General features: G+C 39.2%; 1 protein-coding gene across 1 annotated transcript in view; it reads right to left on the bottom strand.

The window, feature by feature from the left end:
* SORCS3 (sortilin related VPS10 domain containing receptor 3) overlaps positions 1-14,607 on the bottom strand; it is a 690,838-nt gene that overhangs the window by 110,389 nt on the left and 565,842 nt on the right. The window contains exons 9-11 of the mRNA XM_044660176.1: positions 12,255-12,434; positions 2,701-2,847; positions 1,173-1,275 (exon numbers count right to left, since the gene is read on the bottom strand). Coding sequence (XP_044516111.1) covers positions 1,173-1,275; positions 2,701-2,847; positions 12,255-12,434 — 430 coding nt within the window. The remainder of the gene's footprint in view (positions 1-1,172; positions 1,276-2,700; positions 2,848-12,254; positions 12,435-14,607) is intronic.

Raw genomic sequence — 14,607 nt, 5'->3', positions numbered from 1 at the left:
TGCAATTATCAATCACTATAATGATTTTCAGGTTAGCCTTAAATTTCTTTATTTCTTCTTCCCGGATTGTCCATCAAATTGCTTAATCATTTACAAACTAAGATTTGAATGGAGTTTGTTGTTTCTTATAAAGAATTCTCTTTATAAGAGGAATAATCATCCCCGATTTAATACTTTATAAATTGGCCTTTTCCTATATGAACACCTGTATAAATAGTTTTAATCTTTGTCTTTGACTGTAGCTATGTTCTTGCTAAAACTCTGATGTCCAAGATTATATACAGTGTGGTGCAGTGGAAAGAGAGTAAAATTTGGAGTTAGAAGACCTGGGTTCAAATCCCAGCTCTGCTACTTGCAACTGCCTTGGTGGTGGTGGTATTGGTGTTGTTCAGTCATTTTAGTCATGTCTGAACCATGTGACCCCATCTGGAGCTTCTTGGTAATGACATTGGAATGGTTTGCCACTTTCTTTTTCAGCTCATTTTAGAGGAGGAAACTGAGGCAAACAAGGTTAAGTGACTTGACCTGGATCATACAGGTAATAAGTAGCTGAGGCAGGATTTGAACCTAGGTCTTTCTGATTCCAGGCTCAGAGCTCTATGCACTGCATCAACTAACTGCCTATTTATACCACCTCATTGCTTTTTGCAACTTGTGTGAGGTCAGGCAAATCACTTAACGTCTCTGGATCTCAGTTTCTTAATCTGTAATTTGAAGATATTAGCCTTGATAGTCTCAAGGCCCATCCTAGCTCCAAACTTGTGATCCTATCATCATATGATAATGGAATAGCCTGAGATATTTCAGTTTTCTGGGATCCTCAGTTACATGTGCTGATAGGAAATGTGGAAAAACAGAGAAAACACTGACCTAGGAATAAGCAGATCTGGGTTTGAATCTTCCTTGTTCGTTAACTGGCTTTATGACTTTGGGTAAGTCACTCTATCTCTCTCATCATTCATTTCTTCTTCTGCTGAATGATCATTTTACAGTACTACCTACTTACTCTACAATGTGGTTCTAAGGATTCCATGAATTAACAAATATAAAAATATTATAATAGCACGAAACTCCCTTAAAACGAATGAGTTATTATTATCACAATTATCACCATTATTGTCACTGCCATCATTGTCTCAAGGGAATGACCCATGAAATAACATCATCCTCACCTGTAGCCACCACTAGCCCAGGGGCTGTGTCCTTGCTGGAGATGCGTCCTGAGGAGTAAGGGTTTTCTGAGATCTGCAGGTGGAGATGTAAGGAACAAAAGGGCTACAGAAGAAAGGAAGAGGAGAACAGCGTTATGTATAGAAATCACTACTTTGAAGGGGTTGCTGGTGGGGAAATTATAGCTCCCAAGAGGGGGATAGATGGAAAGAAGGCCAGTGCATGCATTTTCTGCCTCGCTTTATATGTCTTGTAGAGATGGCTGTTCTGTCATCTTTTAAGAACTTTCCTATAGACTGGTAAAAGCCATTTTTGCCTTAGCTAGTCAAGACAGCTCAGCCCACCTTGAACTCCATAAATACATCACGTATATTGTTGCTTTCACATACTTGCTCATGCTATTTCCCCAAACCATGAGTTTCTACTTCCTAGTTAACTTATTCCCCTATATCCAAGCTAACTTATTTCCTTAAGTCCTAGCTAATTTATTCTTCTCCTTCCTAGCTAACTTATTCCCCTACATCTGACCTACTTTATTCCCCTAATTCCTAACTTATTCCTTTCCTTCCTAGCTAACTTATTCCCCTACTTCCTAGCTAATGTATTCCCTTAATTCCAGATAATTTATTCCCTGAAATTCTAGATAAATCATTCCCCTGCTTCCTATCTAATTTATTCCCCTACACCCAACCTAACTTATTCTCATTCTTCCGAGGTAACATATTCCCCTACTTCCTAGCTAATGTATTCCCCTAATTCCTAACTAATGTATTCCCCTACTTCCTATCTAATTTATTCCCCTACATTCAATGTAACTTATTTCCCTCCTTCCTAGCTAACATTTTCCTTCCTAGCTAACATATTCCCCTACTTCCTAGTTAATGTATTCCTCTAATTCTTAGCTAATTTATTCCCCTAATTCCTAGCTAACTTATTCTCCTCCTTCCTACCTAAATCATTCCTCTCCTTCCTAGCTAACATATTGCCCTACCGCCTAGCTAATCTATTTCCCTCCTTCGAGGTCCACTTTAGGGGCTGCCTCCTTTGTAAGGTCTTCCATGACCTTACCATCCCTCTTATTGGCAGTGATCCCTTCCCACAGGACTACGAAGTTCTTATGGCACTGATGACAATCTGCTTTATATTATAGTTATCTGTGTCATCTTCCCTACTCGACTCTAAGATCCTTGAAAGAAGAAGATGCATTTTACATTATTAAATGCTACTTAGCACCCATCATGGAGACCAGCACATAGCGGGCAGATCCTCAGTTTCTCAGTATGAACTGAGAGATTCTTTGCTGGCTGATACATTCACCCAAATCAATGAAGGAATTGGGACCTCCTGGCTTGACTTTTGTGCCACATAAGGGTGAAAGCTGGAGTTACCAGAATTTCCTCAAAGAAGCTCTAGGAGACCCCTGAACAAACCTGACTGAGTATATGGGCAATCTTTGCTAATAGAAGCAGCAGCCCTTGGCACTAACTAGTGGACTTCAGAACGGGGCTCACTAACTACCGTAGGACTGACCAACAAGCAGTTGACGGGGTTCCCTCTCAGATCAGTGTCTGGAGCCTGTAGCAGACGCCAATCCCTGCCTTTGTTGTAAGTGATATATGTCTTCACTTGGTCATCCACCTTTTTGTTGGCCAGGAATATCCCTTTGATGCCTGCTACCTAGGATAAATAGAGAGAAAGAAAAGAAAAAAAATACAATGGGGGAAGGGAACTAGTAGCCTAGGCTTTATGGAACAATTACATTAACATATGACATAAATTTCATTCATTTTAGCATGAAAAGGGACATTAGACATCATCTAGAAAAATCCTCTCTTTTTACAGATGAACAAACTGAGGCCCAGGGAGCAGTGAGTTGCCCAAGACACTAAAATAGTGACAAGGGGGTGAAGAATCTAGATATTCTGACTCATAGTCCATATTTCCTTAAAGAATACAAAACTGCCCAATCACCTGAAGGTACTGAAGGAAGATAAAAAGGACACATCAAGGGACATATTTTATACAGAAGTGGCCCTCAGCAAAAGCTTGAAGGAAAGTGGAGTTTATCTTTGATGCCATCCCTTTCAGGCTCTCTTTTATCCTCTGTCTACCCCAGTTCCTTATTTTAAGGCCTTGCTCAAATGAATGTCAACTAATTTCAGCTAAGGTATTAACTGATAAAGATTTAAGGGGTCACCTCTTCTCTGAAGTCACTAGGAACTGATAAGAAGGCTATTATAGGAAGAAAAACCTCAAAAAACAAAGGAATTCTTCATGGAAAAATGACAGGTGCCAGAATGGCAATAGAGGGAGTATTTTAGAACCAACATTCATATATCATACTCTACTAATCTGCTTATTCACAAAGCTAGTACTTACTTTTCAAAGAAAGAAAATATGATAGGGAAATTGAGTTCCAACCTTAAGTTTGCCCCACAAAAAACTAGCCTGTATCCATTAAAGTTAGTGATTTTACCTCTTTCAATCTCAGTTTCATATTGGGGACAGGAAAAATAATGTCTATTTGCCACTAAAGGTTATTGAATTGGGTGGGTAGTGTTATGGTGGATATTATGCTGGGGGGTTAAATTAGTCCCTCAATCAAGTGGGGTGAAATGGAGAGTTAACTGACTAAAGGGAAATACCTCCAGATAACACACACACTAAGCTATAAATGTAGGGAGGCAAACGTGTTTTAGGAAGGTCAGTTTGACAGCAGAGTGCTATGCACTGCTAAAGACTGTGGATACAAAGATAAACAAAATCAGGGTTCTTGGGGAAGTCCCTTTCTAATGGAGAAGTCAACATGTAAATAACTACGTAAACACAAGTATGTACAGCGTGGTTGGAAGCTAATCTCAGAAGGAAGGCATAAGCAAGAAGGGGAACTGGAATCAAGCCAGCCCCTCAAGCCTCAATCCTGGTTGAGGCCCAGGTTCCATGGCAGCTGAGAAAAGAGTTGCTTAGGTAGAAGAAAATGCTCTTCAGATTCAGAATTCACATCGTATTCATTTAGTTAATGAAAAAAGAAGTCTGTTTTTTTTTTTACAGAAATCTCACTGGCCCAGAGAAGAGGATGCCAATCCAGATAAAAGATTAAGGAAAAACATCAAGGAGAAGATAGAGTTTATCTGGAAGAGACCCAATTTGGAAGGTTTGAAAAATGGCCAGCAGTTTAATTAATTAAATGTCTTAGTAGAAAGAAAAAAAAAGGGTAAGGGTGAGAAGAGAGAGAGGTTCTTGGAGAAAAAACAAAAGGAAGGGAACATGGTCAGGAGAAGTCTTTTCTCCTAGTCACCCACTCTGGTGAGTAAATTCAGTTTACAGTACAGAGAGCTCTCCCCAGTATCTGAAGGAAAAGGGATATACCTATTAGTTGGCATAGTCTATTGGGGCACATGGGCCCCTGTAGCTCTTCATATTTTTAACTATAACAGAAAAGGATGCCAGTTTTCTTTCCTTCTTCTGCCAGCCAAGGGAGAATATCCTAACCCATAATTCTCTGACAGTGAGTTGGATCTGAGTTGTGTGGTAGTCAAGATCTTCATATGTTCTCTGAAACTAAGAATCGGTACCTTGTAAATAAATTAATTCTAACATCCAGTCCAGAATAATCTCTTTCCCTCAAATAAGCTGGTCTCATTCTTGAGATGTCAGGTCACTTTGCAAAAATATCCGAGGGTTTAAGTTCCTGTTGCTCCTTTCTCATTCCATAAACACATAATAATCATTTCATATGACTATATAAAATTATGCCTTATTTTTTCAGAATGATTTTAAAAATTTCTTTAATTTGCAATTAGAGCAACTAGGTGGTATAGTGGGTAGAACACTAAGCCCAGAGTCAGGAAGACTCACTTTCCTGAATTAAAATACGGTCTCACTTATTAGTTGCGAGACCATGGACCAGTCACTTTACCTCATTTTGTTTCAGTTTCTAATCTATAAAATGAACAGGAGAAGGAAACTGCAAATCAATTCAGTGTCGCTGCCAAGATAACCCCAAATGGGGTTATGAAGGGTTGAACATGACTGGAAACAACCAATGAACAATGATGACATCAAATTTACTAGAGCTGTGTCTTATCCCATCATCCTTAAAGTTATATATTACCACAATTTATCACCACACGTATATCTTTGGTTTTTCTTTTCTGTTAATCAATCTCTTCTTGATTTCCAACTTTAATATGAACTTTGTAATCTGAGGAAGTTGCTTAGAGTTTTCTAGAAGCCCAAGATTTTATTTCATATTAAAGTGGGATACTTGACTGGTAGGGGGAATTTCTAAACCAGACAACTATTCTCTGAGCAGCAGAAAAGATAAGGATCACCAATCCCACTGGCTTTTTCTATGGAGAGTGATGCCTAAAAAGAAAGAAGCATCTTGCAGATAAATGTGAATTAAACATGGCTCTGTCCCCTTAGTAAACAGCTATGGGAAACCAAGATCATAGATCAGGAGCTAGAAAGAACCTTAGAGCTCATGTAATCCAATGCCAAAACTTTGCAAATGAGGAAACCAAGGCATAAAAAAGTTAATGACTAACCCAATGTCAAATGGATAAAGTAATTCTCTCCTCAAGTCCCCTAACTCAGAAACTAATGCCCTTTTTGCTATGTTACAATGTACAAACATGTGTGTTGCTGAAAGTCAACACCCCCAGGGAGAGGGCATCAGATCAAGGATGCTGGCAAGGAGAACATGGCACTGTGATATGATTATTTACTACTCTTGGAAACTCTATCCTCTTGGGCATTGTGTCTGACAATTGGCCACTCGCTTGAGGCCACCATTTCCAGGTGGCTCGGGCATCTGTCCCTCACCTCCCAGGACAAGGAGGCCTGGGTCCAGCAGAGAAATTCAATTACAATTGTGTACCCTGGGGATGCTTTCTCTAGCACAGCCTCTGATGAGGAATGGGCGAAAGGGATGGAATGGTCATTTTAACATAGTGGGTCCTGGCTGAAGCTTGTGAGCAGCTGCCCATCTGGCTTTTAACCAGAGATAAAGAAGAGAGAAGCCAGGAGAATTCAGGGAGAAAGGAGGACAGGTATTTAGTCAGGGAGACTCAAGGGCAAGGACAAAAGACATTAGAGAGGAGGAACATGAGAGAAAAAGAAAAAGACTTGATAGTATTACCATCGCCTATCTAAATCAAAAAGATTTAATCTAGTCTAATTTCCCTCACTGAGAACACCAAGACAGCATGGCTCAGTAGATGCTAGGTAGAGAGCAAATAAAACATGGGTTCATAGGATGGATTAAACACCAGATGACTTGTATAACCTTGGACAAATTACTTTACCCTTCTGGGGCTCAGTTTCCTCATCTGTAAAATGAAAAGATTGGACTTATCTAGTCCAAGAACTCAGAGACCTTTTCAAGCTTTAAATCCAGGGTCCTCTGAGGCCCAGAGGCTTAAATAACTTCCTGCAAATCCATTGGAGTATTAAATAATAGAACGTCAAATTAGAAAATCAAACTCAAGTCCCTCTAACTCCAAATCCAATGCTCTTTTCTTTATGCCATGCAGTAGATATTGGACACCATGGCTCACATGGTGTAGCTAAGTTATTATTGAAGCAAATGAGTGAGATCAGCTCTCCAAAGCATGCCCCCAAATAGCACGGCCTGTGGTTTTGAAAATTATATCTTCAAGTAAGTAATGTCTAAGGAAAGAGAAGACCCCATGTTGAGATGTATGTTGGAGTATCTAGGAATAGCATCTAGGATATATGTTCGTATCTCACCGCAGGGTTTTAGACTTCACTTTGATACTATTTATTAGATGGCTGACCATTGACAAGTCACTTAACCCCTCCAAGCCTTGCTGTAAAATAATAATAATGCTACCTCATACAGCCATTCTGAGCAAAACTGCTTGTAAAATTTAAGGCTTTACTTCAATCCTTTGTGAATCTGAGATTTTGTGGATAAAAGGATTCCCCTCAACCAGTACAGGCAATGCCTCTTTTCAATCAATCAATCAATCATCACTTATGGGTGCACTATGTTCCAATTAAGATGCTAAGCACTGGGGATACATATTATGTTGTTATTGATTTTAGTTGTTTTCAGTCATGTCTGACTCTTCGTGATTCCATTTAAGGTTTTCTTGGCAAAGAAACTGAAGTGGTTTTGCTGTTTCCTTCTCTGGCTCATTTTACAGATAATGAAACTGAGGCAAACAGGGTTGAGTAATTTGCCCAGTTAGTAAATGTCTGGGGTTGGATTTGAACTCGGATCCTTCTGACTCCTGCTTGGCATTCTATCCAGGGCATCCTCTAGCTCCCTAGGGGCCACAAATACAATAAACGGAATTCTCCCTACTCATAAGAAATTTACGCCCATTATAATGGAGGAGACAGCAAAGATGTATAAACGTATATACAGAATATATAGAGCAAATAAACCCAAAGTAGTGAAATACAAGGAAGCGTGTGAGGAAGATCAAGAAAGGATTCATGGATGGTGTTGCTGAGAGCTGTATAATGGAGGAAGAGAGGGATTCTCTGAGGGAGAGGTGAGGAAGGAAGGAATTTCCAACCATCATTGGGACAGTCGGGACAAAAGCTGAGAGATGAGAGATGGAGAGTCCTGTCTGAAGAACACAGATAAGGTCATGGGTTGGATAGAAAAATGTAGGAAGGGAGACATGTATATTGAGGCACAAAAGATAGGTTAGGGCTAAGTCGGGAGGCACTTTAAAAGATAAGCATAAAGGGGCAGCTGGGTAGCTCAGTGGATTGAGAGCCAGGCCTGGAGACAGGAGGTCCTAGGTTCAAATCCGGCCTCAGATACTTCCCAGCTGTGTGACCCTGGGCAGGTCACTTAACCCCCATTGCCTACCCTTGCCACTCTTCCACTCTTCTGTGTCAATACACAGAAGTTAAGGGTTTAAAATTAAAAAAAAAACAAAAACAAAAAACAAAAGAAAAGCATAAGGAATTTATATTTATTTCTAGAAAGAATAGGGAGCCCCTGAATTTATTGAGTACAAGAGTACACAGATAAGGTCAGGGTTGTATTGGTTGAAAAACCTAGCATAAACCTTGTAATGAGACTCTCTGAACTTCTCTACGTAGGTCCTCAGACAGGGGGATATTGTTATTGGAATTGAGCTTGATGAGTTTTCAGCTTGGTAGGTCTGGCCAGGGCTTACACTTGATTGGCCTAATGTTGAGGTCCCAAGGTCACCTCTGCATCACAATGCACCACAGGAGTGGCAGTGGGGGCTATACATCTCACACATTGGAGAGACTTTGGCTGTCAGCAATCTCTCTTCAAAATCACAAGGAATTTAGGAAGAGATACACAGGAAGGAAGTACTGCTCCACTCGCTCATGCTGCACTGGGGGAGGGTCGGATCTCAAGTCCTGCACTACTGGGCTGGGGAAAGATGGACATTGATGGCCTGGGAGAACTTCTCTCCTGCCTTCAAGATGACACGGATCTAAGATTGACAACTTTAGCTGCTTAAATCAGGCCCCTCTAGCATCAAATGGACTTCTGACACCTCAAAGACAAGATGAATTATATGGCCTTGAAGTCTTCTTATCTCTTCTGATTATTTAATTATAGGCAGAAAAAATAACTTGCTTCCATGCAGAGACTAGAGGGAGAATTTCTCTCTCATCAAGAAAGAACTAGAATGTCAGGCAGACAACATGACAAAATCTGGCTTATTTTCCCTCCAGAACACCTATGGGAAGCGGAGGAAGGAAGGGAATAAGAATTTTTGTGGCACCCACTATGTGTCAAGCACTGTGCTAAAAGCTTTATGATTATTATCTCATTCGATCATCACAACAACCCTGAGGGGCTGTTATTATCCTCATTTTACAGTTGAGGAAATGGAGGCAAGCAGATTGTTTTATAGCTGGTAAAGTGTCTAAAAGCCATTTAAACTCAGGTTTTCCTGACTCCAGGTCCAGAGCTCTCTATCCACTGAGACATCTAGTTGGCTATAGTGTTTGACGAGGCCCACCATTCTGGCAGATGGTCTCATCCAGTGCCAAAATCTAGCTTGGTAAATTATTTTATAGACTTTCCCTAACCCCCTCCTTCACTTACCTTGTGACACTAACAGAGAATACTGACAATGTCTGCTTTTGGGGTGAGTCTCCAGGGATTCATATGAAAGATGGAGTAATATATTAGCTTTATCACCTCATTAGACATGTCAGGCTAAGTCTCTGTATGATCAACATTGCTTCACTGGACCTTAACATCTTGAGAAAGTTAAGAGAAGCCTGGCTAATCCTGGCCCTAGAATATTCTAAAAAGAAGATCTAGTTTGGATCCTTTTAAGGGAAAATGTCTACTCACCCTCAAGTCACAGAAAATTCTGGAACAATAAAAACAACTGTCATGTGTTCAAAAACTTCCAGTACTTTCTCTTGGCTCTCAGGAAAAGGTACAGATGCTTTTGCCTTCAGATGGTTTTCTGTCTGACCCAAACCAAGGTTTCAGGCTTCTATCTTAGTCTTCCTATATCAGACTAGTATCCTCCCCATCCTCTAATTCACTTCTTAAATCTTTTCATTTCACGTCCCTTTTCACTTCTAAATCTGTCCTTTTGCTCCCACTGATCCTCACCCTAGAATATTTCTCACCTAATTTCTGCCTAGCTAAATCTTACTCATTATTCAGAACCTCACTCAAGCCCCATCTCTTCCTTTAAATCTTCCCTTATTGTCCAGTTCACATTATTCTATATACCCAAATCACTGTATGTCATCTGTACCACTCTTCAGTTTCAAGTCCCTAGAATGTGGGCTCAGGAAGCTGTGGGCTTAGATCCTGCCTCTAGAAACTTAAAGCTGTGTGACCCTGAGCACATCATCCTCAGTCTCCTGCCTTGTAAATGGGGGAAATAATTTTGTTGTTGTTGTCCAGTCACTTCAGTCACGTCTGACTCTTTGTGACTCCATTTGGGGTTTTCTTGGCAAAGATAATGGAAGGGTCTACCATTTCCGTCTCTAGTTCATTTGAAAGAGGAGGAAACTGAGGCAAACAGGGTTAAGTGACTTCTAGGGTTCCAGAGCCACAGTGTCTGAGACCTGATTTTTAACTCATGAAGCCTAGCCTCCATGACGACTCCAAAGCCAGTGCTCTATCCATTGTGGCACTTAGCTGCTCCTAGGAAATAATAGCACCTATTTTATAGGGTTGTTCTGAAAAGAAGCTAGTGTGTGCAAGCTTTCATTAGTTTCATATACTTTTGCAAATCTGAAAGTACTATATAAATGTGAATTATTTTTACTGTTGTTATTATTATCTCTCCAATTAAGCTGTATATTCTTTGGCTCCTTCCAAATTGCTGGGCACATAGCAGATTCTTAAGAGACAGACATTATACTGAATTGGAAATGAGACTTCCCTTCAGCAACATTGCATCAAGCTGGTCCTATTTTAAAAAAACAAAAAAACTTTCCAGAATTTTAGGAAAGCTCAGTGTTTGCCCACACACTGAAGTTATACAGATACTTCATACTTTTCTCCAAAGACAGTATATAATAGTAAGAAAGAAAAAATACGTACTTCTTGATTCATAATTCATTTTGATTAATCCTCAAATTCAGATCAGTGCATCTAACTGTTCTAAACCATCAGGCAACCCTCTCACTTCTCTTCACTGAATGATGACTGTTCCAGTGGGGGAAATCTACTTAGCTGGTTGGAAAGGTCAAGATGTATTTTTCAAGTGCATCTTCCTCCATGAGGCCTTCCTTGATCTACTTCCCTCTTTCCAATTTCTCACTGCATAAATGATATGTTTGTTCTCTTCTCTGATGATAGTAGTATAAGGGGAAAAAATGGACTTAATGTCAGAAGAGAATTGAGTTTATATCCTGCCTCTAACACTTATTAAATGTTTTACTATGGGCAAGTCACAACCCCATATGAATCTCACTTCATTTATTAAATGAGAATAAAAAGTTCTAATCATACAAGTCTCACAGAATTTTTGTGAGTTTCAAATGAGAAAAAATTGCCAAAATCCTAGGCTTATAGATTATTTGAATAAATTTTCTATCCTTTTTTTTCTCTCTGAAATTCCAAAGGCAATATATGTATGTATGTATGTATGCATGTATGTATGTGCCAAAGATAAACTTCTCATTTATATCCCCTTTATAAGAGCCAGGTTGAAACAAAAGATGAGAACATGATAGGTTCCAGGACCCAAGAATTAATATTATAACAACCCAAGGCCAATCTGGACCCAATAATTAAGAAACACAACAGTTCTAACATTTGTGTCTCCTGTTTGGACAACTTAAGGAACTGTGGGAATGTTAGCTAGAACGAATCTGAAAACCCCAGCAAACTTCTTTCTAAGCACATGTGGCACCACAGAGCAATCATCCCATCCCAAGAGCTTGGCTTTTCTCCACCAGGCCATTCTCTTTGAATCATATGTTACAGCCATATCTGGCATCCTGATAGGAAAAATGGAATCATTGGATTTTTCTTTCATTCTTTTTCTCCACTTTCCATTCTTTGCATCTCTTTATGAACTGCCTCTCCATCCATTCTGATCCATCTTGCCCCAGGATAAGATTGTACCAAATTAAGGCATAATCTTCTCAATGAAAGGTGTGGAGCAGCTAACATGGCCCCTGTCCCATCTCTGCAGCAAGGATACCTTGAGGAGGTCAGTTACACTCATAGCGCTACCACTCAAGCCTTATGTCCAAAGGTAAAATTATAAAGGACTTTCACTCATCACAGTGTATAGGCTATTTGATTTGCATTCAGAGAGTCTGAGTTCAAACCCTGGCTCTACTATTTTACTACCTGTGCAACCATAAGCAATTCTTTTCCATTTCTTTTGGCCTCAGTTGCTTATCAAAGGAAGAAATGGATGAAATGATCTTTACAGTTCCTTCCAGCTCTCGATCTTGTGAGATCATTGGGACCAGTTCCCACCTCCTGCCTCAGGCAGACAGGAATATTCAGTGATATGAAAGACCTCCAATGGGTGATAAAGAACAAGGCAATGACTGTGGTATTCTTTGAAATGATATCTCCTGGGGAAGAGAGAAGATTGCAGAGGATAACCTCGGCCACCTACCTCATAGAGGTCAATGATGATATTGCCCTCGAGGCCTCGACTACTCTTGACATTCTCCAGGGCCAACGTGAAGTAGACTCCGCGTGTGTCGGAGATGTAGAGGTTATATGTGTCATTTTGGTTCCACTCTTGAACCGCTGCAAACACCTGGTTCTCATCTGTGCTGATGATATGCATGTCCTGTTGGAAGAAGATGGAAGATCTGTTACCCTGCAGGTCTCTACATCCATCCCTCTGCCCATCAGGACTCCAAGTAATTATCCTGCCTTAGGAAATAGTTCATAAGGCACTTGAGTTATAGGTGATATTAAACAATTCCATGTTAGAATGAGCCTATAAAATATGAATGCTGTGATTATTCTCCTTTTCTTAATGACTATAGGATGAGTGAGAGGGGCTTTGGTGGGTGTCATTTTCCAGGGCTTTGAAGAAAGCATAGATATCCATGTTTTAAATACCACAACACAAAGACAGCCCTATGAGGGGAAACCATGTATCATGAAGATGGTACTCATTCCTTTGTCCATCCCACTAATACGTCTCCAGTTATCACCATCAACACATACATACATACTTTTTTATATATACATATCTATCTATTTATTTTAAAGAAGCGGATCCCCCCCAAATAATTTCCAATGAGAACCTGTCCTCCAATGTTCAACATTACTTTCTGAATAATACACACAGACATTTTATTTAACATAGTGATGACAGTGTTGTATTAGATACAACTGAGACCAGATTTCTTAGAACAAGAATTCTTAACATTTTTCGTGTGCCATGGATCCCTCTAGCAGCCTGGTAAACCTTCTCAGAAGAAGGTTTATAAATGCTTAACATAAAATATATACTATTACAAGGGAATCTAATTATATTAAACACAATTATCAAAATATATTTTTGAAAGAAATGCATGGACCCTAGATTAAGATATGTCTTAGATCCTGCTTCAGGGAAGCTAATAATGCCAGCAGGTTATATGGACATAAACGAGGAAAGGGCAGAAAAAACATAAAAATGAATAAGCTTAAAATGCAAAACTAATAATAAAGCTATATTTCTTTAAATATCCTACATCTCATATTTTTTTAGGTATTAGCCTCAAATTCATGTCAGAAGCAAACTCATGTTAGGATGAGGACAAGAGAGGATAATAACATTAATAGCTGACATCTAAATTGGACTTTATTACTTCCAAAATGCCTTTGCAGCCATTATCGTAATTCTTTCTTCACAATTTACCACTGTGAGGTAGACACTAAAGTTTCATTTGTCCCATTTTACAGAGGAGAAGGCTGAGGCTAAGAAAGAATAAATAATGTACCTCAAATCACACAGCTAGTACTTGAAGAACTATAAACCAAGACTGTATCTTTTATATCAAGCTTAATGTGATTTTCATGAAATCATACTGTTTGCCCAGATTGGACAGTATTGGTATTCAATGGATGGGTAACAGTAGAGAACTTGTGAGAAACATAAAACAAAGCAAAATCAAAGGAGATAAATAATAAAATCTCAGCTACTCCATACTTCTCAGAGGCTGGTTCTATGAATCAGGAAGACCACAGATTCTGTGACTAACTTGAATCAATTTCACCATCTGTGAAAGGGACTCTAGGTTAGATTGACATACAAAAGAATTTCTGCCTATTGGAAGCCTTAGCTGCCTTTGATGGTTCATGTTGCCACTTTTTAGACCAGGATAAATTTGTTCAGTTATTGGTTCTTGCTTCTACCCTATAATAACTTTGTATTTATTTTCAATATGTAGTATTCCCTCAAATTACACTCACAGATCAGGTTCCCTAAAGAGGAATTTTTCTAAATTTAAATTATTTGGCATATTATTATCCATCATATTGTAGCTTATTAGCCCCCACCAATGTGCTTACACTCAAGTAATTGGTCAGAGGAGACAATTAGTTTAGGGCAAAGGCATTTAATGAAGTAGCATAGTAAGAAATTTTACATTTCTGCAAAAACCTAGAATGCATTCTCTCATAAACAAACAAACAAACAAAAAAACACCCTGCAGTTTTAATCAAAAAAGTGAACAATATAAAGATAGCAGAATGTAGAACCAACTTGAGGAATACAGGTGCTACATGTCTCCTAATGTCTTCTCCTGAGGTCTCTCAGATTCTCTTCAACTCAGCATAGGATTTTTTTTTAATTTTAAATTATATGTTATTTTTTTTAATATTTTTCCAGGATCTTTGCAAACAGTTGACTGGGTCTACTCTCTATTGAATTAGGTATGTGGCTTTACTTCTTGACTGCATTCTCCACTACCTACAACTTCACTCTACCATTTGGCCAGATGGCCATGGACCCTGAATTTGGAAAG

Source organism: Gracilinanus agilis, chromosome 2 (assembly GCF_016433145.1).
Source record: "Gracilinanus agilis isolate LMUSP501 chromosome 2, AgileGrace, whole genome shotgun sequence".
Classification (NCBI taxonomy): Eukaryota; Metazoa; Chordata; class Mammalia; order Didelphimorphia; family Didelphidae; genus Gracilinanus; species Gracilinanus agilis.
This window is presented reverse-complemented; position numbering and strand designations above follow the sequence as displayed.